Source organism: Globicephala melas, chromosome 11 (assembly GCF_963455315.2).
Source record: "Globicephala melas chromosome 11, mGloMel1.2, whole genome shotgun sequence".
In the NCBI taxonomy this organism is placed as follows: Eukaryota; Metazoa; Chordata; class Mammalia; order Artiodactyla; family Delphinidae; genus Globicephala; species Globicephala melas.
Window position 1 is genome coordinate 38203960 of NC_083324.2, and position 26268 is coordinate 38230227.

The 26268-nt window shown below is 42.2% G+C and overlaps 1 protein-coding gene across 2 annotated transcripts in view; it reads right to left on the reverse strand.

The window, feature by feature from the left end:
- Positions 1–5000: 5000 nt before the first annotated feature.
- The window catches only part of RBM6 (RNA binding motif protein 6), a 107631-nt gene continuing 86363 nt past the window's right edge, over positions 5001–26268 (reverse strand). For both annotated transcript variants that reach the window (XM_030867200.2, XM_060307480.1), the window contains 14 exons: positions 21698–21758; positions 19494–19766; positions 18860–19020; positions 17699–17796; positions 16975–17017; positions 16753–16834; positions 16423–16508; positions 15741–15887; positions 13694–13789; positions 12301–12561; positions 10420–10494; positions 9629–9726; positions 6948–7077; positions 5001–5241 (listed from right to left, as the gene is read on the reverse strand). In XM_030867200.2, coding sequence (XP_030723060.1) covers positions 5116–5241; positions 6948–7077; positions 9629–9726; positions 10420–10494; positions 12301–12561; positions 13694–13789; positions 15741–15887; positions 16423–16508; positions 16753–16834; positions 16975–17017; positions 17699–17796; positions 18860–19020; positions 19494–19766; positions 21698–21758 — 1737 coding nt within the window. In that variant the 3' untranslated portion in view covers positions 5001–5115. The remainder of the gene's footprint in view (positions 5242–6947; positions 7078–9628; positions 9727–10419; positions 10495–12300; positions 12562–13693; positions 13790–15740; positions 15888–16422; positions 16509–16752; positions 16835–16974; positions 17018–17698; positions 17797–18859; positions 19021–19493; positions 19767–21697; positions 21759–26268) is intronic.

Sequence of the window (26268 nt, forward strand, 5' to 3'; positions counted from 1 at the left end):
TCGCACTCAATCTATCAGCAAATCCTGTTGACTCTACCTTTAAACTATATCTTGGATCTGACCACTTCTAGCTGGCTCAACTGCTGTTCACTTAGTTAAAGCTATTATCACTGTCCTTGTTTTAGAGAGTAGGTCACACTAAAATGTCACACTATAGATTCCAAACTATAGTGGTGGAACTGGGATTTGAACTAGTTAAGTTTAATTTGAGTCCACGCCCTCATTCACTAGAATGTAAACTCCAGAAGGAGAGAGACTTTTGTCTGTTTAGTTCACTACTATATCCCCAGTGCCTCTACTGCTGCCAGGCACATGGTATGCACTCAGTAAATATTTGTTGAATGAACAAATGAATCCACTACCAAAGCTAAAAGTGCAACATTTGTGGCAGAAAGAACCAGGGATCCTTCAGCAATTCAGAGAGATATTTTGGACCCTCACTCATCAGTCATATGGTGGTATTTCTATGTATCCAGTTAGCATAACTTGCCCACTGGCATTATTTATAGATATAGATTTAGTGGAACTGATTTTTCAGGTCACATATACAGATTGAATAATTAGACCATGACAAGGCAGAGGAAGATATTAGATGTGGAAAACCACACTTAATACTCTTTTCTTTCTGAATAAAAAGAAATCTTTTAAGAATAAGTAGAAGGGGGACTTCCCTGGTGGTCCAGTGGTAAAGAATCCACCTCCAGTGCAGGGGATGTGGGTTCGTTCCCTGGTCAGGGAACTAAGATCCCACATGCCACAGGGTAACTAAGCCCACACGCTGCGACTATTGAGCTCGCGCACCTCAACTAGAGCCCGCGTGCCGCGAACTACAGAGCCCACGTGCCCTGGAGCCCGCACGCCAGAACTAGAGAGAGAAAACCCATGCACCGCAACAAAAGATCCCACGTGCCGAAACTAAGACCCAATGGCAGCCAAAAATTAATAAAATAAAAATAAAGAAAAAAAAGAATAAGTAGAAGGACGTCAAAGAGATTTCAAACCAGAAGCTCCAGATATACTGGAAAATCTTTTCCTTGGAAAAGCATCTTTAAACATGTTCTAACTATGGCTTATCCTTCTACGTCGAGGGCATTAAGTGATGACACTGGAAACTCTTTGGATAATTAAAAACATGACAATAGGTGGAAAGGTAGGAATTTCTGGATTTTAGAATAATGGGTAACTTTTCTCTCTCTCCTCATCTCTATTTCTATCTTGCTATCTATCCACCTACCTACCTACCTATGTCTGTTCAGGCTGCTATAACAAAATACCACAGACTGGGTAGCTTGTAAACAACAGAAAAGTTTTTCTTACAGCCCCGGAGGCTGCGAAGTCCAAGATCAAGGTGCCAGCATGGTTGGGTGAGAGCCCTCTTCCGGGCTGCAAACTTCTTATTGTATATTCACATGGTGAAAGGGTCTAGGGAGCTCTGTGGGATCTCTTTTATAAGAGCACTAATCCCAGTTATGACAGCTCTGTCTTCATGACCCAAAGACTTCCCAAAGACTTCACCTACTAATATCATCACCTTTGGGGATAGGTGTTGGTGGTGGTTGTGGGGAAAGACAAGCATTCAGACCATAGACTACCTACACACACATATTTTTCTACATTTTCATATGTATGTATGTATCTGTATATAATATCCAACTTATGGGGGAGTGTATATATGTATATATATATATACACACACATATATATGTAAAACTTTTATCATCAGAATAAAGTAAATGTATGTGACCCTCGGAACTCCAATATTAGTTTAATGATATTTAAAACTTAAATATAGATGGGTCATTGCAAACCCTGCAATGGATAATGCAGATGCCGAGAACCCAGAACTTGCTAGACTTAATGGTCACTAGAAGTCTGCTCATTTCCAAAGCAGTTAAACAAGCACTTCTGAGCATCCCTGAGGTGCCTGCTGGGCTGGGCTTGTCACCAGCCATAAAAGCTATATAGCTCTTCATAAATGGTACAAAATCATTCTTAAATACTTGAAGGAGGTGTCTAGAAAAAAAGATGGATTCCACCAGAGCAAAATGCCATCCTCAAAATTCTCTGGTAGCTGACCTTCCTTGTGGACACTGCCCTGTTGAGTTCCAGAGCTGTGCCCCCAAAGGCCTGTCTGGCAGCTGATGTGAGTCTGGAAAAGTTTAACAAGTTCCTGGCCAATTAAGGAAAACAAAGACAACAGAATGAGTTGTTTTTTTGTTTTAAAGAAAGCCACAAATGTTCAATATAGAAGACAGTCCTTTAAGTTTGCCTTTACTACTTTTTTTTTTTTTGCGGTACGCGGGCCTCTCACTGTTGTGGCCTCTCCCGTTGCGGAGCACAGGCTCCGGACGCGCAGGCTCAGCAGCCATGGCTCACGGGCCCAACTGCTCCGCGGCATGTGGTATCTTCCTGGACCAGGGCATGAACCCATGTGCCCTGCATCGGCAGGCGGACTCTCAACCACTGCACCACCAGGGAAGCCCTGCCTTTACTACTTTTTTGATGGAAAAAAAAAAAGTTCTCTTAATGAAACGATCTTAGGTCTTTTTCTTAATTTCTCACCACTTGACAAAAGAAAAAAAAACTAGTTCACATGTTTTGGTCCCAGGCTGGGAACTACTGCTTTAGAATTAGTAAAAAGGCTCATGTGGGGAAGAAAAAAAAAAAAAGACAACGTGAGAACTCTTGCCTATACCAAGAAACCAAAATATTTAATTTTGTCAGAGATGGGCTTAAACTGAGAGATATGCAATCAAAATTTAATTCAACAAGTATTTACCATAGACCTATGAGTTCAGCATTATTCACTCATTTATTGGGTGCCAACTGTGTTAGGCCTTGGGCCAGGCCCTAGGGATATAGTAGTGAAGAAAATTACCCAAGATCTCTGCCCTTATGTAGCTGGCATTCTGATCAGAGGACTCAGGGAACCTCCTAGGGACATCTTAGGGTGACATACTTTTCACACCCATTCCGAGTTTCATACAATACCCAAAGTACTGCTTTAAAAATGTATGAAATACTTTAGACCTTATTTCCAACCATAAAATCTCCACGAAAGTGGCAAAATAAAACCAGAAGACAAACCAAAACAAAACTAGGCAGTGGCCTAAACTAGTCCGGAGGTCTGAGTTTAAACACATCAGAGAAGATGCTGCTGCCATCAAATGAGAATTAAGTCCGTGTCATACCATCCCAGTAGCTTGCTATACTTCTCCCTTGCATCTCTCATCACATCAGAAATTGTGCAACGTCCATCTTCCCCAGAGGACTGAGTCCCATGGTCACAGAGACCCACACTGATCTTGCTATAAGCCCAGTAACAAGTAGGCTTTCAAAACATTCAATGACCACTTAATAACTTGATGATGCTACTGCTGGGCAGCCAATAACCTGGGTCAACCAAGTAGCCTCTACAGGATCTTCAATACTGAAGCATTGGATGTGTTTCACAGCCAAACAGGGTGACACAAAGTTAGGAGGAAAACCTAGTCTGACCAGTTCAGGACAAATTTGGAAACTTCCAAAAAATGTTTTGACCTATTCAGTGAAGGTCAGACAAGAGAGTAACTGGACACACCATAGATGCACCTGCAGACCAACAGTTAGACCAGAAGGGCTCTTGGAGTACATCTGTCTGGGGCTGAAAGATCCAAATAGCCCATCTTCTAAAATGCTGCACTAATGGTAGCAAGGCCCAGAACTAGGGGCTTTTGATCCCTAAGCCAATGTACTCCTGTTTGTTTTCCTTTTTCGAAGGAGTAAAAAGATATATTAAAGATTAAGAGAAAGGGATATTTGGACACAGCATGGCAAACAATTTAAATTCACATTTACCAATCCTGTTGCTAGAAATGTTTTCTCCTTGGTATACTCCCACCTCTCCTTACCTCTCCCACCCCTCACTGCTCATCCTCTCCAAAATGCCAATACTCCCACTCAATTTTTACAAAACCCTCCTTGGTCCTGCCTTATGCATCCAGACTATGTCGTTAGACCAAGGGTTGGGAAAAGCCACAACCCCTGGGCCAATTCTGGCCTGTGACCTGTTTTTGTAAATAAAGTTTTATTGGACCACAGCCAGAATCACTTGTTTGTGTATTGCCTGTGGCTGCTTTCTTACTACGAAAGAGCTGAGTAGTTGCAACAGAGATCATGACCTATAATATGAAGTCTAAAATATTGACTCTCTGGCTCTTTACAGAAAAGTTCACAAACCCCTACCTTATACAATCAAGATGTTCTTCAAAACATGCAGTTCTAAGAAACATTCTTCCCCTGAGATACCTGAAAAGTGCAATTCTTAGTACCATATGTTCCCTTGAGAAATTATTTTTTAAAGTTTTAATAGGTGCCTAGGATATAGCAGTCTTTTTAACTATAAAGAATTAAAAACACACAAAAAACTCACTTTTGAAGCAAATTCTGTGAAATGGTATGAGTGATATGGTGGGCAATAAAGATTTGAAAGAGGGCAGACATCTCTTTGCAGAGTTCTAGCCATGGAGGAAAGGAAAAGCTGGGGCAGTGGCTGGAGAGAAGTGGTAATTCTTATTATGCCAACTTGCTGTGGTGACCACAATGTGTGAAGCAGTGAACATCCAGCAGACACTCAGAAAAAGAGCTGTCACAACACTGCCTCCCCCCGTCCCCCAACAAAGTCAGAAGAGGACTTCTGAAGGTCTAATGACTAGTAAACCAACATATGGAAATATGTTCAGCCTTAGCAGTTACAATAATGTGTGATGCTATTTCCACTAATTAGATTAGGAAAATAATTTTTAAAAATCTGACAGTATTCGTACAAGCCAGAGTTCAACGGTCACTGCAACCAGTCCACTCACACTGATAGCAGGCACTGTTCCAGGGCTCACTACAGCCCTTGTTGCCATTTCAGCGTCACCTCAAATGGACCCACACCAAGGGACTCTCTTCCTCCTACCATTAGCCCCACCCCCCCACCCATGGGAGAAAAATTTAACCACCAAAAGAAGTCACATTGAAAAAAAGTTTATTTAAAAAAGTTCTAGCAGCAAGAACAGTAACAAAACAAAAGGAGAGACGGACAAACAAAACAAGAAGGAGGCTGTGTCCTGTGGGACTTGTCTCCACTCTTTAATCGAGTTCTTTATACCGAGCAAACATGACTCTTCGCACAGCGTCTCGGTAAGTCTCATTGGACTGTCTCTTGCTGGTTCTTCCTGGAGCTCCCACATTGGGACCCCTCATCCGGCTTTCAGTCTGTAAAACAAAGACAAACAATGAAGTGAGCTCTATGAATTAATTAGCCTCAGGGCTGGTCTTTGACTATAAGCATTTCTGGACTAGTAAGGAGCAGGATATAGGAGAATTTTAAAAGAATGCTTAATAAACAAACACTCAAGATGAATAAGGAGGGTGGCGATGCCATGATTTCAGGATACAGGATTCAACACCAGAAATGTGAGAAGCCCATCTCATATATGTGGCATTTTCAGACAGGGACTAAGACAACACAAAATGGAGAGGGTTCCCTCTTATCACCTTTTCTATCTTCTCTTCTTTTCCTTAAACATGAGGGGTGAGGCCCTTCATGGGACCCAGGACTAGTCTGTCATACAGAGTGAAGTAAGTCAGAAAGAGAAAGACAAATACCATATGCTAACACATATATATGGAATTTAAGAAAAAAAAAATGTCATGAAGAACCTTCGGGTAAGACAGGAATAAAGACACAGACCTACTGGAGAACGAACTTGAGGATATGGGGAGGGAGAAGGGTGAGCTGTGACAGGGCGAGAGAGAGTCATGGACATATACACACTAACAAACGTAAGGTAGATAGCTAGTGGGAAGCAGCCGCATGGCACAGGGATATCGGCTCGGTGCTTTGTGACCGCCTGGAGGGGTGGGATAGGGAGGGTGGGAGGGAGGGAGACGCAAGACGGAAGAGATATGGGAACATATGTATATGTATAACTGATTCACTTTGTTATAAAGCAGAAACTAACACACCATTGTAAAGCAATTATACCCCAATAAAGATGTTAAAAAAAAAAAAAAGAAAGAGAAAGACAAATACCGTACGCTAACACATATATATGGAATTTAAGAAAAAGAAATGTCATGAAGAACCTAGGAGTAAGACAGGAATAAAGACACAGACCTACTAGAGAACGGACTTGAGGATATGGGGAGGGGGAAGGGTAAGCTGGGACAAAGTGAGAGAATGGCATGGACATATATACACTACCAAACGTAAAATATATAGCTAGTGGGAAGCAGCCGCATAGCACAGGGAGATCAGCTCAGTGCTTTGTGACCCCCTGGAGGGGTGGGATAGGGAGAGTGGGAGGGAGGGAGATGCAAGAGGGAAGAGATATGGGAACATATGTATATGTATAACTGATTCACTTTGTTATAAAACAGAAACTAACACACCATTGTAAAGCAATTATATTCCAATAAAGATGTAAAAAAAAAGAAAAAAAAAGACTGACAGCCTTCGGGGCTTTCCTGGTGGCGCAGTGGTTGAGAATCTGCCTGCTAATGCAGGGACATGGGTTCGAGCCCTGGTCTGGGAGGATCCCACATGCCGCGGAGCAACTAGGCCCGTGAGCCACAATACTGAGCCTGCGTGTCTGGAGCCTGTGCTCCGCAACAAGAGAGGCCCGTGCACTGCGATGAAGAGTGGCCCCCGCTTACCACAACTAGCGAAAGCCCTCGCACAGAAACGAAGACCCAACACAGTAAAAATAAATAAAATAAATTAATAAACTCCTACCCCCGACATCTTCTTTTTTAAAAAAAAAAAAAAAGACTGACAGGCTTCTCAGCTCTCACGTTCTTTGCCAGCAGTGGTGAAAGCCCAGCTAATAGGCAAGGACATAGCTCTGGGCCACAGAATGAGAGGAAACTAAGTATATGCCAGGTTCATGCCACCCCTAACAAGATGGAAACCATTTCACCTCCTCTGCTGAAGCCAATCCAGGATGGCCATATCCGAGGCCTGCCCCCTTCCTCCAGCCAGTGGCCTGTTGGACACAGCCTCCTTTGCTGCTATTGTCGATGCCTTCTTTACCAACAGGCTTACGATCACTGCAAAAGAAGCATACATACTTATACACCAGCACTTTCAAAGTGACATGCTTGTGAGCCCAATAAAAACCTCTGTCCTCTTGATTCAGATTTGCCTCCTCTTAAGAATATTAAACAGTATCTTTGAGTGCCTGCTATCTATGAAACTGGCTTTGTCCTGAGGATACAGAGATGACCAAGACCTGACTCTGTTCATGGGGAAGGATGTGAGAAGGATAATATGTGAATAGATGCTTATAGCACATTGAAGAGCTCAGCCATGGATGTAGCAACAGTATATACCTACTATGGAAATACAAACAGGGAACACAAACCTGAAGGGGCATCACCAAAAATGAGGAATTCTAACAGGAGGGTATACCTGAACTGGGTCTTAACAAATGAGGAGGTTGTGAGCTAGAAAAAGCATGGGAGGAAAGGAGGACACAAGCAAGGAGAAGTGAAAGAATACAATTTGTCCAGAGGAAGAGTGGCAGGAATTGATAAAAGGCTGCTTGAGCCAGATTGTGAAAAGCCTTGAACATCATGCTAAATCATGACTCTGTACTTCATACTTCAGGCAAAGAATCTCTAGAACCCAGGCCTCCCTTTAGGCAAGGTATATGTTCACAAAAAGGCTAGTTTTAGGAGATTTCTGTTTATAAAGGTCATTTTGATGGTAGGGTAGAAAGACTGAAGAGCAAAGATGGGGAGTAAGCAGTCCAGTTTGGAGGTGAGCTAGGAATTGGGGCAAGGCTTAATTATGGATGTGGCCACTAACGATACAGAGGATAAAGGAGGAAGATTGGGACAGACCAGGTAGACCATGATGCGATGATGTTACTACTCTGAAATAGGAATACAGCAGGTTTAGCAGGACTGGACTAGAAAATAATGTGGAATATAATATTGAGTAATTGTTTAGTGTGAGGAGGCTGAGGAGTGGCCAAGAGGATATGCCCAGAAGGTAAACAGAAATAATGATTTTGAGCTCAGAAAACAGAAATGACTTGAGATGGAGCCATAGGACTTGTTAGCCTGTGAGTGGTGGCTAAAGCCTTGGGTACCGTAGGCAGTCCAAGTCAAGAGGATGGAGGAGCAAGAATAAAGGAAAACTGAGGGCAGAGTCCTGGAGAATATCTGGAATAACCCAGAAAAGGAAGAGGAGCAGGAGAGAAGACTTAGAAGGAGGAGAGCCAGTAGAATGTGATGTGATGGGTGCTGAGAATAGAGAGGCATCTCTTTCTACACCCAGCTACACCCAACTGACTCAGGGCTAAGGTGCTCTTCCTCCTCCTGGCTGACTCCTTCAGTTTTGTCATCGTTCAGTGTATTTCAAATTGCAGAGAATGACCCAATGGGATGCTACATTGATTAAGTGGTCCCAACTTAGCACTTCTTACAAATGCGAATAGAATAGACTAAAATAAAAATGTCAGTGTTTACTGCACAGTAAGGAAGTATTTTTCATGAAGATTTCTTTTTCAGTTATTTACACACATACATATATTCTGGGCCATGATTCAAAATAATCTCTTATTGAGGGCTGTGAACAAATAAGTTGGAATGCCAGAGCCCCAGACCCCACCTAGACTTCTTAGGGGACTTTCTCCATCAATTATCTCCCCTTTCCCCACAGGCATACTCTACCCTCGCTACTAGTTCTTTTGCTTACCAATGTAGAGACTTGTTCAAGTTTCACTAGATCAATACCCTGCCTAAAACCATTTCATAACCTCCCACTGCCCTAAGACAAAGTCTTAGCAAGGTGTTAAAGGAGCATGAACTTCAAGAACTGGACTGTGTCTGTTGAGCCAGCCTCATCTCCTTGTCACTCAACCACTTATCTTCAGTGTTCAGCCCATCAAGCTACTTACAGCTTCTCAAATGCATCATGACCTCTCTCTCTTTCATCCATGAAGCATGCAGTTCCCTCCAATTGAAATGCCCTCCCCTTCTCCACCGGATTTCTGTGTCTGCCCTACAAGACAAAGTACCACCTAAGCCTTCCTATTCTCTGTTCAGACAGTCAAGGATAATACGTGTCTTGTCCACATGAATATTCCTTGCCCTTGGTGCAGTACCTGTACACAGTGGGCTATCAGCAAATTCTGTATAACTCTGGACTCACAACTTTGGAGCTCTCTGACCAGAAACAAGCACAGGAAGCTAGAGATCATATATTTCTATCAGCAGCCAACCATTTATTCAGCACCTAATGTGTGAGAATGGAGGTTCCCTAGAGAAAAAAGTCCAAGAGTGTGACATTCTTATCAGGCTAATACGGAGGTACAGTGTTACTGATGAGGAGAGAAAGGGTTCCCAACTATAGCCACTCCAGCCCTGGTTTTGAGCAGCTAAGCAGCCAGTGATTCTTACATGCAAACATACATATTCCCTGTGTTAAGACAGGTGGTAAAAAGGCTGGGGTGAACTTCATGCTCAAGAGTTCAGACAGAACCTGCTCCCGATAACCTCACTCCCCGAGAGAGAAAAAGGCAGCATGTTAAAGAAAGTGATGGTTTCATCATTAGGCTTGAGACCTAGGCTGAGTGAAGAGTTTCTAGCTTACCTGTCAGTTTCCCTGGAGTATTTAATTCGTTTCCTTTCTGGAGAATCAAAAGATTGGAGCTTTTCCCTGCGATCATTTCCTCTTTCTTTAAACCTTCCCTGTTGGTAAGCAGAAGAACAGATCTGAGACTCCCATCTGAGGGGGTGGGAGAGTGCGAAAGCTTCACTTTATTCCCGATATTTCTTCTAATGTGAAGGGATTCAACTGGTAACTCCTGGAATCTCTCATTCCTTCAAACATTCTTCTTGAGAAAGTAGTGGCTTCTCTAACTGGTAAATTTGGGAAGAAGAGGCTATCTTTTCCTCTTCTGAGGAGGAGGTGCTCTCCAATACGCCTCCACAGGTGGATTCTTGATGGTCACATAAGACCTGTCATGGGCCAGTGAAGCCTGTAGCTGGGTAAGTGAGTCTGCCTAATTGGTCTAGATAGCAAGTCCATTTGGCTCTCACTCTAAGCTACTTCCTCCAACTTGGCCTTTAACAGTAAAAGATGCTATTTCAGCAGCCCTATCCAACACTCCTTCATTGATTTTAAAAGCTGGGCAGGAAAGAGGAATGTTATTTCACCTACCCAAAGACCCTAACATCACCTTTAAAAAAAGCAACTTTACTAAGGTATAATTTTTAAACTATAAAATGTACCCACTTTAATGTAGTTTGATGAGTTTTGAGAAATATATACACCATCTTTTGGGGCTTCTTCGTTCTTTATCTTCAGCACAGCCTACAAATGCTATACCAGAAAGCAAAAAGAGTTGGGGGTCAAGGGAGTAACAAGTCACCAAATCTTACCTCCCGTTCTCTCCTCTCCAGATAGGCTAGCTCCTGCTCAGACTGTTTTATCTTCCGATGGATTTCCAGGTTTTGCTGAGAAGAGAGGGAGTTCTATGAGTGTAGGTCTAAAAAAAGTGGTCCTAGAAATGCTCTAGGCCTTTCCTGATAGCTGCTCTAGGACTGTAGCTCCTTTCACTGACTAACCCTCCCAAGTGATCACGGCACCATGCAAGCAACAATCCCTAACTGGTCTTGCGTTAGGCTCACCAATGGGAACCCAGGTTCTAACACTGGCTTGTCACATAGATTAGTTACATGTTGTGACACAAGACAGAATTTTATCCTACTTCTCTCCAAAGTGTAGAAGACACAAATCTGGTTTATATCTCTTTACCTAAGGTAAAAATGGGAGAGGGGAATCTGACTACACCAGTGAAGAAAACCAAATGCCCACATGCTCTGCCTACCACCACTACCACCTGCCATCCTCAGACACTATTCTCTGTGGGCACTATTCAAGCCCACAGAGAAACAGGAAAAGGAACTCCAAGGTCACAAATGAACAGATTTCTCTGAGAGTCCTGTACTCCTTGAGGGTCCTACACTCCTGAAGCGTGGCTCCTTCTGGCATATATAAGAAACTTAAGGTGTCCAGAGCAGCTCTTGTACAGAAAGGGGATTCTTTGCATTGGATTACTGCAAGGAAAGGAAAAGTGCTATAGTCCACGTTCCACTGTCCCAGGGCTAGTTCAGTTTGTGGATTCATCAGACCTCTGGCTCCTCTTTCCTGACAACAACTTTTTAATCTCTTTAGCAATTTATTAGCACTTTCATAAGAGAGCTGAATTTTAAATGTTTTGTCTGATGACTCAGAATTCCAGAAGGTCAAAGGAACTTGGAGGTAGTCTGTTGCAGGGGTTGTCAGAAGGAGCCTCTCAGAATCCTAGAAACTTTGCAGAGCCTCAACAGAGGCAGCTGGAAGAAGAGGTGTGCCTATCATCAAAGCAGAGCTTTTCAGCTTTTAGCTACATAGGACTTTGGGTTTTATATTGAGAGAAAGTCTAAATCTTATCCCCTCACGTGCTCTAGCAACATCTGCTGGAAAAGGAGTGTGAAAGAAATTACTTTATACTGAGAACACGAGTCCATCTAGGGGCTTTACTTGTCCAGAATTTGGCTCCTTGGCCAGTACATATAAATGAGAAGACTGCAAGGGAGGACCAATGTATGTCAGTTTAACACCCCAAGAATAGTTTTTGTGCCATGGCTTATAGCAATAACTCACTACATGAAGAGATGGCAGAATGTGACTCACCCTTGGGGAAAACCACACACTGTCAGAGCTAGATGGAACCAGGTGAAGCCACCAAGTATCAAAGAAGAAAAGGGCCTTATCTGAAGTCCAACTCTTAGGTTAATGGTAGAGCTAAGATGAGAAACCCAGCAGGTGAGTTTCCTTTTCCACGACCCCTTCTCCTCCTGTCTTCAGCACAGCTTCCATGTTTGGTGCCCCAGCCACAGCCATGATGCTTGCCTTGGGTCTACACCCTGAAGTTTTTTGAAGGTAGGCACCATCTTAATGTAGAGCAACTCATGAACAAAAGGTGGAGGAACAACTCATTTTTGTCTTTTTTTTTTTTTTGGCCGCGCTTTATGGCATGTGGGATCTTAGTTGCCCAACCAGGGATCGAACCTGCGGCCCCTGCAGTGGAAGGCGAAGTCTTAACCACTGGACCACAGGGAAGTCCCAGCAACTCATTTTTGAATTAAACTGATTTAATTAGAGGAGTTGGGGAAGATACAGGCTGAGGAGGACAGCATAAGCTTCTTTAGTCACTGTAATGCTCAACAGTGATAAAGAGTCAAAAGTTCGAAAGGTCAGGGCCCTTCCCTTAATACCTTGTGCAGGTCTGAAAGCTGCTGGTGTTTGCTCAGAACTTCTTTATTGGGAAACTGCCTTCTGCAGAGCAGACAAGCCAGTTTATTCCAGTCAGTGAGTTTGTCTTCTTCATTCTCCTTCTTGGTCAGCTCCTCCCGCTGCTGGGGCTGTGCTGTGCGGGGCTGTGGAGGAGGGGTCTGCTCCTCCTCCTCTTCCTCCTCATAGTCACTGTCTCCTCCATATTCACCCAGGAGGCCGATCAGTGGGTTTACCACTTTAGGCTGGTAGGAGAAGGCCAGGGATTAACGCAAACTCAACCTATATTTGGGGCCTGTTTTCTGGATATTCTGATATGGGCATCTCATTTCTTTTAGCCTGAATAATGAACTGGGTTCAAAACAGGCCCACTGACCATGTTGCTCATTTCCCAGATGGAAGCAACATGGCTCGAGCTTGACTGTTCTCCTTGTCCACTGAGATAAGCCAGAAAGTTTCCCTTAGGAGTGACTCTAGCAACAGAACAGTGATGAGAAGGAAGAGAAAGGGAAACTGACAGAGACCACAGGGAGAGTTTAAAAGTTACTTTTGAAGAGGCAGAGATAGCAACCACCTCCAAGTCACTGTAACCCATGGAGAAAAGGAAAGATAACTTTCATCAAGGCTACAGTAACTCCTAGAGCAAAAGAGATTTAGGAGATGGACTAAAAGCAACTGAAGGATAAACACTCAGGTAGACAGATTCAGTTCCTGAGTAAGGTAAAGACAAAGGCATGGTTAGGACAGATGTTATAGTGAACTGAATCAATAATGTAGAGCAGGCAAAAAGTATTTATCAGTAGCTTATAGGAAATGTTAAATAATGATGCATGATCACTGGCATATGATCAATCAAAATAAAAACAGAGGGTCTCTATTGTTATATATTTGTATTTAATCGAAATAACTTGTGATTAGATTGACACTATCACTTAAAGGCATCTAAAAAATGGGTACGAATGTTAGCATTGTTCACTCTGGCAGGCAAACTATAAAAATGACCATGCATGCACTCGACATCTAAGAGATTCTCATGCAGCACCAAAAGGTAGGAAACATCAGGGCCAGGAAAATGGGTTTCCTTGGTCATTTAGAAGAGAAGAATTAACAAGACCGAGATTCTAACTTAGAAAGGGCCAGTCTGGTGGGAATGTCACAAGGCAGAGGGAAAGAGGACAGATAACTGCCTCTGATTCTCCATCAATACCCCTATTAGCAGACAGGAAAATTTACCTCATGCTTATACTCAAGAAGAGTCTTGTCTGTGAGACACAGAGAGCTAAAGGACCAACACCAAAGTGAGGCATCAACCTTTGAACTTCCCTTCCCATTCGGAACCAGCCCCAGCCCTAGCCCAGTGCATCAGCTTAGCCTTACTGGTGGAGGACTCTCTTCCTTCTTCACAGTGGGAGGCAGAGGCTTCTTAAAGACATCTTCTGGGGGAGCTGTCCCCTCACTGGCATTTTCCTGAAACTGATCAAAATCCCAGATAATTTTTATATGATACTTATAAAAGCTGGGTTTAGAGTTAACCCTGTTGAAATGAGTCTGATTTTCCAAACCTCTTAATTTGTGAAATATCTGTAATGTTACTATAATGATTCCAAAATTAAAAAAAAAAACTTTAAAAACATCACATTTAGTATATATTGAGTGATTACTATATGTCAGGCACCAGATGATGCATTTATATACATTATCTCCTTCAGCCTTTACTATAATCCTTCTAAATAGGCATTAATGTGCTAATTTTACAAATGATTGAAAATATGGTTAGAAAGAATAAGGGGCAAAAGCAGAATCCAAGTATTAAGCCAGGGGCTTCCCTGGTGGCACAGTGGTCGAGAATCCGCCTGCCAATGCAGGGTACATGGGTTTGATCCCTGGTCTGGGAAGATCCCACATGCCGCAGAGCAACTAAGTCCGTGCACCACAACTACTGAGCCCATGCTCTAGGGCCCATGAGCCATAACTATTGAGCCCATGTGCCACAACTACTGAAGCCTGCGTGCCCATGCTCCACAACGAGAGAAGCCACCGCAATAAGAAGCCTGCGCACTGCAATGAAGAGTAGCCCCCACTCGCCGCAACTAGAGAAAGCCCGCACGCGGCAATGAAGACCCAACACAGATGAAAATAAATAAATTTATAAAGAAAACAAAAAAACCCCCACATATTAAGCCAGTATAACTTTAAAGTCTAAGTTTTCAGTGGTGATCATTTTGTAATGTATAGAAATTTTGAATCACTATGTTGTGAACCAAAACTAACATAGTGTTGTAGGGAAACAAAAGAAAAACATAACAAAACACCCAAACAAACAAACAAACTCAAAGAAAAAGAGATCAGATTTGTAGTTACCAGAGGCAGGGTGGGAGTAGGGGGTGGGGAAATTGGATGAAGGTGGTCAAAAGGTAAGAACTTCCAATTATAATATACATAAATACTAGACATGAACAGTGCTGTATGTTATATATGAAAGCTGTTAAGAGGATAAATCTGAAGAGTTCTCATCACAAGAAAAAAACATTTTTTTCCCTTTATTTTGTTTCTTTATGAGACAATGGATGTTCACTAAACTTACTGTGGTAATCATTTCATCATGTATATAAGTCAAATCATTATGCTGTATACCTTAAACTTATACAGTGCTGTATATTAATTATATCTCAACAAAATTAGAAGAAAAAAGTTCTCAGACAGATTCTTTCTCTATATATATGTATCTGCATAAACACTAGTAGTATTAGAAGGGGGGGGGAAAGACAAGTTATGAATTAAGCCACAGGCTAATTCATCCATTTGCATTAATGCATAACTGGTGTCAGGGTGAATCAATATAATTCTTTGGAAAACAATTTGATTTTATGTCAGGAAATGTAAAAATGTTCAGCATCTTTGTTCTTGAAAATTTATCCTAAGGAAGTAATTTAAAAAAGAAAATGTTAAATGCTGTATATTATAACAGAATAAGATTAGAAAGAAGAGACAAACAATGTAGGAATGATGAAGAAAACAAGGTCACAGTTTTACTATGAATTTTTACCATACAGGCATGGAAGTAATAAAGAGTATTATACAAACATGAAAAAATACTTATGATCAAATATAAAGTGAATAAAGAATAGAAAATGGTATCCCCTGCCTATAGAAGTGTGTATACGGAGTCAAGCACTGAAAAGGGATGTAGGAAAGTGAAACTGTGTGGAGCTGAGGTATTGGGGTTTGAGCTGAGCCACTTTGTTCCACCATCCACAGTTTCTGTATTTAGAAAAGAGAGGGACGACAGGCTGTAAGAGGCTAGTGGACTGCCTGCTTTTTTAGTAACTCTACACCTGAAACCCAGACCTCGTCTGTCTATGACTCTTTTCTTTTAATCTGTAATTATGTGGTGAAAAGGGAGCAGATTCACAAGTCATCTTACCCTTGTCACTCCTCGGTCTTTTTTCTCCTTGCTATCTCTTTTAGACGTTTCCTTCCTGCTGCTTGACTTTCCTTGACTGGTGGGTTTCTTTTCCTTGATGTCTTCTTCCTCAGGTGACCCAGGGTCCTGGGGCACATAGACTTCTTGCTGCAATACAGTTGGAAACAGTTAAGTCTACAGAACGTTTTACTTTCCCAGTAATTCCAGATCTAAGGAGCACAGTTCCCTTCTGAGGGAAAGAACAGCTCTCTCCCTCAAGCCTAAGAAGAGACCATATCAAACAATCGAAAACTCCACTTCAGGGGCCAGGATGTAGCCAGACCACTCACTGTCCATTTTTCCAAGAACAGCACTGTTCTTGCCTGTAATGCCACAACGCATTGATTTTCTATATGTACAACAGTTAACATGAAGATTATCATCTTTAAAATCCACCTAAATAAATATAACTCAATATAAAACCTGGACTTTTTAAAACAAGAAGTAGACATGAGGTACACATAGTACAACAGTGGAGCAGCTGCCTTGAATGGAGAAATATTCAGCTTATATAGATTTAAACTTTTATACTTTTCATGTAATGAGCAACCAGAGAATACAGGGAATAAAACCTTCAAAGTAACAAATCACAGGTACTTTTCTCAAAAGAATCACTGACAAAATAACAAAGCCAAAAACTCACCTGGGTATTGGGGTCATAATAAGTTCCTGCCAAGGGGTCATAATAGTAGCCAGTAGCAGAATCATATATGTAGCAGTCAGATGAAGCTAGAGGGAATAAAACCAGAGCCAGTGTTAGTCCCTGTCCAATGAAGCCCTTGCTGGGGACTCATCAAGAACAATCTAAGAACGAGGCTGGCCAACCCAAAACAGTACAGAACCTGTAGACGATGCTCTCTGAGACATAACCCCTAGTCAACTGCATCTCTTGCCAACTTTGTGACCATGAAGATTTCAATGAATGAGTAGTCAAGCCAAAAAGAACAATAGAAATAAGACAAAGGTCACTCACACTGTTGTCCTTGTCGATTTGTATCTGAAGACCAGTCTGAATTTCTGCCACCTCCCCGCCTATCTCGGAAATATTTTTTACCCTATCACAGAAAGACAAGTTAAAATTATGGAACTTCTGATAGCCATTTACCTTAACAATTACCCACTAGAGAAAATTTAAGATCACTCTTTCAGTCACTTGAGGATTTTAATAGAGCACCCCCCAACTGCTGAAGCCTACCTGATAGTAGTGCATGTGGTCAGAATGGTCCCCAGAATCATTTCTGCAACAAACAATACAACATGTCTTGAGCCTGCTACCAAAAGCCACTTGAGGAGTGCCCAACCCTACAGATTTGCTGAGAAACTCTTTTCCCTCTTTTGTATGGAAAGGAACCAACCCAGACAGTAAGCAAGTCTGGTGATGCAGAGACTCCCGAGGGGAGGGGCAGTGGGACTTCTACAAAGCTATCGGCTGAAGCAAAACAGCAACTGAGTTGAGGGTGCCAGAGCAAGATCTGCCCCATCCCTGTAAGCTTGCCTCTCTGATGCAGCCATTTCCCAGTTACCACTCCTGGGTCAAGATGAATGAAGGAGTAAAGAAGAATAAGATTTCCCAGCACTATGGGGGTACGAACAAAGTCAAGACAGCATTTTCTTAGGATTCCAAGGGGCAAGCATATATTGCAATTTTTTCCCTGCACATCCAAGACTGTACCATCACCTGGGACCCAAAGATACCAGAGAATCAAGAGGGAAAAAACAGAAGTACCTAGTACTGCTATTTAAAGAGAAAAACAAAAACCTAGAGTCAGAACAAGGCAAGCTTCAGAAAAAGAAAACATACACACGTACCTGAAGCAACTCATACTGGGAAAGCACCACGTTTTACTACCTGTCTCTCCAGCCAGGAATAAGAGTTTCCTCCCAAAAACCTGAGTGGGGGTAGCACCCCTCTGCTTTACCTTCGTTTTCCAGTGGCCAGGTTTACAGCTACCATCTTCCCATCAATGCTAAATGGTGGATCAAGGTTCTGCAAGATCTTCACTACGCGAAGAGCTTCCTGGGGAAGCAAAGACTCATTTGAACCCAAAGAGGGAAAAGGACATGTCCCTTGAAAGAAAACTGAACATGGATTTTCCTTCTCAAAAGAAAAATTTCTAGGGCTTCCCTGGTGGCGCAGTGGTTGAGAGTCCACCTGCCGATGCAGGGGACACATGTTTGTGCCCCGGTCCGGGAAGATCCCTCATGCCGCGGAGCGGCTGGGCCCGTGAGCCATGGCCGCTGAGCCTGTGCTCCGCAACGGGAGAGGCCACAACAATGAGAGGCCCGCATACCACAAAAAAAAAAGAAAAATTTCTAAACATTATGTTCTGGTCATAACTGTAATACTAAGAGCACACTGGCAAAAACAGGCAACTCTTAATGAAGGGTTGATCAGAATAATGGTCAGAGTAGACATCAGTTCTTGGTATAAATTTCAGAAATTCAAATCCTCTTCTAGTCTGCAACTGTCATTGCATCAGATTCAGTTTACAAAGTCTCTTGTGATTTCTGAGCATGAAATCTAAGAAATATCAATGATTTTCATTGCTATCCTGTGAAATCTAAGAAATATCAATGATTTTCATTGCTATCCTCACATTACTTCCATAGAAAAGGGCCCCACAACTAAAACTTCAAGCCACAAGAAATCTATTAAAGCAACACTTTGAGGAAAAAGAGGAAATGCTCTGTTTCCATCAAACATAAAACTGTCTGTGGCCAGGCAAAATGATTTTAAGAAATCAGAAAATTCACTAAAATCTTGAAAAGGTTTAGTCCTCAGATTTTCCACAAGTGACTAAGCTGTCACTTTATTTTAACTGGAAACTGTAAATGCCACAAGACAAAAATGGATCTGGAAAACCACTCAGAGTTCCAACTTTCAAGGGCAGTCATTTCACCTGAATGAACCCCAAGAAAAGAGTAAGAGGGGTTATGGTACCAAGTAGCAAATGAGAATTCCAAGATTAAAGTCCTTCAAACCTTCTGGAGGTTTCTATAGCCAGCCATCCCTGGCTGAGGTAGTAGGAGGTGAGGGATCCAGGGGGTGGGGGTGGTGGTGACGGATAACTACGACTCACCGCATGGGAGTCAAGGTCAATAAAGCCATAGGTGTGGCCCATGGGGCCTGTTCTGTTCTTGATGATACGGACGTTAGCAGTAGTAAGGCGGACGTAGGGCTCCAGCACTTCCACTATCACCTCAGGTGGAGTGGAACGATAGATGCGTTTTAGCATGATTGCTGAACAAACCAAGCACAAATGGGAGAGGAGAAAGGAGAGAGAGAGAAAGGTTTACATTTTTGAAGTCCTCAGAGCCTGAGTGTGTGTGTGTGTGTGTGTGTGTGTGTGTGTGTGTGTGTGTGTGTGTGTGTGTGTGTGTGTGTGTGTGTATTTTTTTTTACTGCAGATGACTGCAGATGTTACCCTGCTCTACCAAGGCTGGTTCTATAACAAAATGCTAGTCAAATACTTCATATTTTTCTTCCCCAATACTTAGATATCTAAAGTTATGCTTTGCTGCATCTGAATAGCAACTTGCTATTTGGAAGATATAGATTACTTCAGAGAGGCCGGGAAAAGCAAGAGCCTCTTCAATCAGGCCGAGCAGTTTTACTAGGGTGTAGGAAGCTGCTGGTCCAGAGCCACAACACAAGCAATCTATGTTCCAACCACAGTGGTCACGGTCTGGTACATGCCCCAACAAACCACTTACTTTTGCTTTCCCCATCCTGGCGTGTCTCCCCAGACCATGGCTCCTTCTCTCGGTCTCTTCGGAAGGTGAGCCCTTCCCTCCGCGAAGGAGGGAGATACCTTTCTGCTTCTCTCTTTTGATGTCCCAAGCGTGGTTCTTGTCCTTCTTCCCGCTTCTTGGGTTCAGATTCCTTATCAGCTGACCTTGGTTGGCTGGGTTGTTTTTCTGACGGTACTGGTATGGATGTTTTCTGAGGCTGAGGGTAGGTTATTAATTCTTGCTTGGCCTCTGTCGCTAGAGGAACAGAACAGAAAGAGAATCTCCAACAGGTTTTATCCCCCCAAACACTGTGATTCCTCCTTACCTGCCACCAAATACTTATACTGGAATGCTTTTATTTTGTTTTGTTTGGCTGCACCACGTGGCATGAGAGATCTTAGTTCCCCGACGAGGGACTGAACCTGGGCCACAGCAGTGAAAGCACCAAGTCCTAACCACTGGACCACCAGGGAATTCCCTGGAATAGTTTTAAAAGTCAAAGAAATACCTACAAAAAAGTCCTCTGACAGACTTTAAGCATGGCTAATAAGACAGCATATAAAATAGTTAACAGAAGAAACTACCCAGTATTTAAAAAATTTAATCTTACGAGTTTTCTATCACTTCCCCAACATTTAAATCTTTCATGAGACCCTGATCTTTATTATTATAACCAATGATAGAACAGATCTGGGGACAAAATTACCAAAGATATGGCCCTTGCTAGAAGTTTGCTAGAAACACTTATCTCAAACGTGTATGGCTAGGGGCCTTGCTTCTTCCAGTGTTACGGTACTAAGATAGCTGCTCAAATTCTGTAGAACCAGACACCCTATTCTCCGGCGAAGCTAAGAAGAGACCTACCTGCACACAGCTCATTTATATGCAAATAATTACAATGGGCAAATGTCCTTCAAAATATAAATGACTCATTTCAAATCTCTTTCTAAAGCAGGATAATTTGTCCAGTTAATTGGAGGTATTTCTGCAATTAATTCATTCTTAGAGGAAGTCATGAGGCTCAAAAAGACATTCTATGGGAGCAGTGTAGAGATTACTTAACAGCAGTGACAGGCAACCAATGAATACTTGCTATGTATGTTTCCATGTTAAAGTTGTTTCAGCCATCTTAGTGGTATGGTGCTCAAGGGTTTTTATAAACCATCTGTTCATTTGTTAGAGTAGACTGAGAAAGAAGTCTTTCTTGAGGGAAAAAGTACAATTTTGCCTAATTGAAGTAATACAACAAGCTAAAAATCTCCAACCTGTCCATGGGGAAGTTATTTACTCACCTTCCCATATGCTGGTTTGGTCTCTAGAGCATGTAGAGCCTTCCCCAAAGATTTTCAGAACACCTGCTTCACAGCCCTCACTAGAGAGTAGAATCTCCACTATAGGCCAAAAGCCCAGCTAAGGAATTCTTTGTAGGCATGCTAAGTTCTAACCTTGGAACAAACAGATCTTTCAGAAGACTAACAGGATCCCAGCACTGAACTGTATTTTATGGTCATGCACTAGCTTTCCTTACAGAATAATATCAGAAAGAGGCACATAACAGTCATTGTTATAGGACTATTGTTACAGATGCCTTTGACACACTCTTCAAGGTTGTTTACCTACAGGTTCTCAGGAGAAATTAACTTTAAAACCAAGTTACTGAGAAGCTGTTAGGTTTATTACTCTATAAAAATAACACAAACCCTCAATCCTGATTATTGTCTCTTGTTTATATTTTTACTGTTACTTTAACAAATGTTTTTGTGTTGAAGATCCTCAAATGTTTAGAACGTAAATGAGAAAATAATAACAATAGCAAATTATTCCCAATAACTTCAAAGAAGCTGGGGTAGGGTGGGTGGGGTGTCCACATGGACTAATGCCATGTAGACTCCTTCTCAGTCTAATATCCTTAAAATGTATTCTGAGTAACAATACTACTGACATCTGGTCAGCTGTGTTATGGATAAGGAGCCCATAACCCATCTCATTCCCCTGGCAGAACTCTGAGATCCAAAACGATTTACTAACAGGTCACACGAAGTTAGCTATCACACTGCACTTTTAAGAGCTTTACAGATCATCTTGTATTTAGGGATGATCACTCTTTGAAGCCAAGGAAAGCATGAAATTTGTTTTGCTCAGTGCACAAAATAAAAACTACCACCTCCATCTCTACCACCACTCACCTTCCCTTGGGCACTTGCAGAATGAACATGAAGATCGGTGTCCACCAGTGCTGGCCTTACACTACAAGGGAAAGGAAAAGAATTCAAATTGACCAAAAAAAATTTTTTTTTTTAAATCTTACTTATATCCAACACAGCAACAACTGCCAAAAAATGAAAGAAATAAGCCATATCCCAGATCACCTTAAAACCTTATCAGTCTGATGTCTTCCACTCATCAGAGCTGACGTGGACTCTGATGAGCTGGTGTTTGAGAGCTGCCTCTAACAGGGTATATGGACCTTGGAGCAGCCCCAAATGCTTTTGCTCTGGACAAGGATTTCTACAGGAAGTAAACTTGACTAAGAAGACTGGACTATTAAGTGGTTTATAGGATATACTGCCCTAAAGCTGTTACCACTCAGTCTGCATCCAAAATTTGATCCTGAACTGGTTATGACAACCCTATTCAGGCTTGGCTGGAACTGAGAAGAATCCAGTGATCAATTCCTTTCTCAAACACTGATTTTAAAAAGGGCACAGAAGGAGGAGGATGATCCATAAGTAGTGTCTCTGGCAGCTATTCTGAGGATGTTAAAAGGAAAAGTTACATTCACTACCCTAGAACAAGGGAAGAGACACTTTGCATTGTGAGTGTAGTTCTTCTTATCTGAACCTATGAACAAATAGGCAAGTCTATCATTGCCCAACCCCAAACACAGCCCCAAACCTGAACTTTTGCCACTGAGCTCAGAGTGTTAGAAGGGCAGAGTTGACTGGTAAGAAACCAAAAGAGCAGGAACCATGAAAAGGATTCTATGAGTAGGGTCTTGTAGGTTGAGTAAAAGAATACCAAATGGAAGAGGAGAGAATAATAATAAAAGCAGCAGCAGCTAATGATTAAACAGCACACAGCATGTACTGGGCTTACTTTACATGTGGTCACTTGCTGATCCAAACAACTATTATCTCCCCAATTTGTAGATAATGAAACTGAGGCCTGGAGAGGTTAAGTCACTTGAGCAAGGTGATTAAAGTCAATTACTTTATTGTTCCCTTCTCTGTAAGCAGATCATACACACAGCCCTGCCCACTGTCAAGTGACTGTGGTGCCTCCCTGTAGGGTGAGTGACTTCACTGTCAGCCTTGCCACATGTCTTGCTTTGGTCAATGGAGCATGAGTGAACGTGATCTACACAGGTCTGGTAGAAGCTTTAAGAGCCAATGCTTGTGTAGATGAGCGTCCTGTTCTTTCCCTTGGCCAGGAGTCCCGATGCGGGACTAACTCCTTCCACCTGGGTCCCAGACTGAGCAGCCAAGCCGAACTGCAGCAACTGCCCACAGCCCCTGGACATGTAATGTGAGCGAAGAATATGTTTGTCAATGTAAATCACTAGGATTTGAGGGCTATTTGTTATTACAGTTGGCCCTCCATATCCACAGATTCCACATCTGCAGATTAACCAACTACAGATCAAATATATTTGGGGGAAAAAAATTCCAGAAAGTCCCAAAAAGCAAAACTTGAATTTGCCACATGCCGGCAGCTATTCACATAGCATTTACATTGTATTATCTACTATAAGTAATCTAGAGATGATTTAAAGTACACGAGAGGATGTGCCTAGGTTATGTGCAAATACTACATCATTCTATACAAGAGACTTGAGCATCTGTGGATTTTGATATCAGCAGGGTGTCTTGGACTCAATCCCCCACAGATACCATTGGATGACTGTACAGCAGAGCTGTAAGTGGGGGAATCAGGATCCTAACCTGAGTAGGTATAATTTAAATACCATAAAATCCATCAGTTTTAAGTGTCCAATTCAATGATTTCTAGCATATCTATAATACAATCATCACCATAATCTAACTTTAGAACATTTTCTTCATCCCCAAAAGAAACCTGGTGGAGTCATCTCCCATTCTCACCCCCAGTCCTATAGAATTAATCTTTTGCGTCTGGCATAGTCTTTTCCCAGTTCATTCATGTTGTAGCACCTATCAGTACTTCATTCCTTTTTACTGCTAAATAGCATTCCACTGTATGGCTATACCACATTTTTTTTTTTTTTTTTTTTTTGCGGTACGTGGGCCTCCCACTGTTGTGGCCTCTCACGTCGCGGAGCACAGGCTCCAGACGCGCAGGCTCAGCGGCCATGGCCCACGGGCCCAGCCGCTCCGCAGCATGTGGGATCCTCCTGGACCGGGGCACGAACCTGCGTCCCCTGCATCGGCAGGCGGACTCTCAACCACTGCGCCACCAGGGAAGCCCCTATACCACATTTTGTTTATCCATTCATCAGTTGATGGGCATTTGGGTTGCTTCTACTTTTTGGTTATTATGAGTAATACTGCTATGAATTTTTTTAAAAGTCAGTGCATTTCACATCAGGCCAAAGATCACATATGCAGGGTTGGCACCTCAACTCTTCCAGAAAAGCACAAAAATTACAAAGGATCTCTGAAACAGCTGAACAAGTGGCCTGCCATTTTAGGGAACAATTTAACCAAGCTATTCTGTTCTTTCAAGCAACAGCCTTGGCAACAGCTACATAATTCTGATGTCAGATATTAACATTTTTGTCTGCTGGTTAACAGAAAATAGAGTTCAAAACTTTCCCTTTAATGCTAGCTCCCTCCATCTCTTGATTATAAAATAAACAATACGTGTGCATTATAGCTAATAATGGAAAGTTTAAGAGACAGGGGAAAATCACTCATAATTCTAAGACGTAGAGGCAGTCACTATTAAAATGCAAAATGTTCTCAAAATTCTAATGGCCTTTTTTGCAGAAATGGAAAAGCAATCCTCAAATGTATATGAAATTGCAAGGGACCCTGAGTAGCCAAAACAGTTTTGAAAAAGAAGAACAAAATCGAAGGACTCACACTTCCCGACTGCAAAACTTACTAAAGAGTTACAGTAATCAAAACAGTGTGGTGGGTTTCCCTGGTGGCGCAGTGGTTAAGAATATGCCTGCCAATGCGGGGGACGCGGGTTCGAGCCCTGGTCTGGGAAGATCCCACATGCCGTGGAGCAGCTGGGCCCGTGTGCCACAACTACTGAGCTCTCACGAGCCACAACTACTGAGCCCTCATGAGCCACAACTACTGAGCCCACATGCTGCAACTGCTGAGGACCGCGTGCCTAGAGCCTGTGTGCCACAACAGGCAAAGCCACCGCACCACAGCCAAGAGTGCCCCTGCTCGCTGCAACTGGAGAGGGCCCATGCGCAGCAACGACGACCCAACGCAGCCAAAAACACAAAAACAGTGTGGTACTGGCGTAAGGATAAAAATATAGATCAACAGAATAAAACTGAGAGTCTACAGAAATAAACCTATACATCTATGGTCAAATGATTTCCAACAAGAGTACCAAAACCATTCAACGGGGAAATAATAGTTAATTCAACAAATGGTGCTGGGAAAACTGAATATCCACATTCCAAAGAATGAAACTGGACCCTTACCTCATACCTGGAACAAAAATTAACTCAAAATAGACCAAAGATCTAAATATAAAAGCCAAAACTATAAATTTCTTAGAAGAAAACATACGGATAAGTCTTCAAGACCTTGGCTTTGGCAATGGTTTCATGACACCAAAGGACAAGCAATAAAAGAAAAAAAAATAGGGGCTTCCCTGGTGGTGCAGTGGTTAAGAATCCACCTGCCAATGCAGGAGACACAGGTTTGAGCCCTGGTCCAGGAAGATCCCACATGCCGTGGAGCACCTAAGCCCGTGCACCACAACTACTGAGCCTGCACTCTAGAGCCCGTGAGACACAACTACTGAAGCCCGCGCTCTGTAACAAGAGAAGCCACCGCAATGAGAAGTCCGCGCATCCCAATGAAGAGCAGCCCCCGTTCACTGCAACTAGAGAAAGACCGTGCACAGCAACGAAGACCCAACACAGCCCAAAATAAATAAATATATAAATAAATTTTTTTTAAAAAAGAAAAAAAATAGATGAATTAGACTTTATCAAAATTAAAACCTTGTGTATCAAAGGACACTATCAAGCAAGTGAAAGACAACACACAGAATGGGAGAAAATATTTGCAAATCACGTATCTGATAAGGGATAAACATCCAGAAAATATAAAGAACTCTTACAACTTTTTCTTTTTTTTTTTTTTTGGCCACACTGCACAGCTTGTGGGATCTTAGTTCCCCGACCAAGGATTGCCACTGCAGTCAAAGCACCAAGTCCTAACCACTGGACCACCAGGGAATTCCCAAGAACTCTTACAAATTAACAAGAAGACAGAGGGGAGGGATATATTGGAAGATTGGGATTGACATACACACACTACTATATATAAAATAGATTAACTAATAAGGACCTACACTGTATAGCACAGGGGACTCTACTCAATACTCTGTAATGGCCTATATGGGAAAAGAATCTAAAAAAGAGTGGATATAAATAAATGTATAACTGATTCACTTTCCTGTACACCTGAAACTAACACAACATTGTAAATCAACTACACTCCAAAAAAAAAAAAAAAGACAACCTAATCAAAAATGGACTTGAATAAACGTTTTTCCAAAGAAGATATACTAGTGGCTACAAACA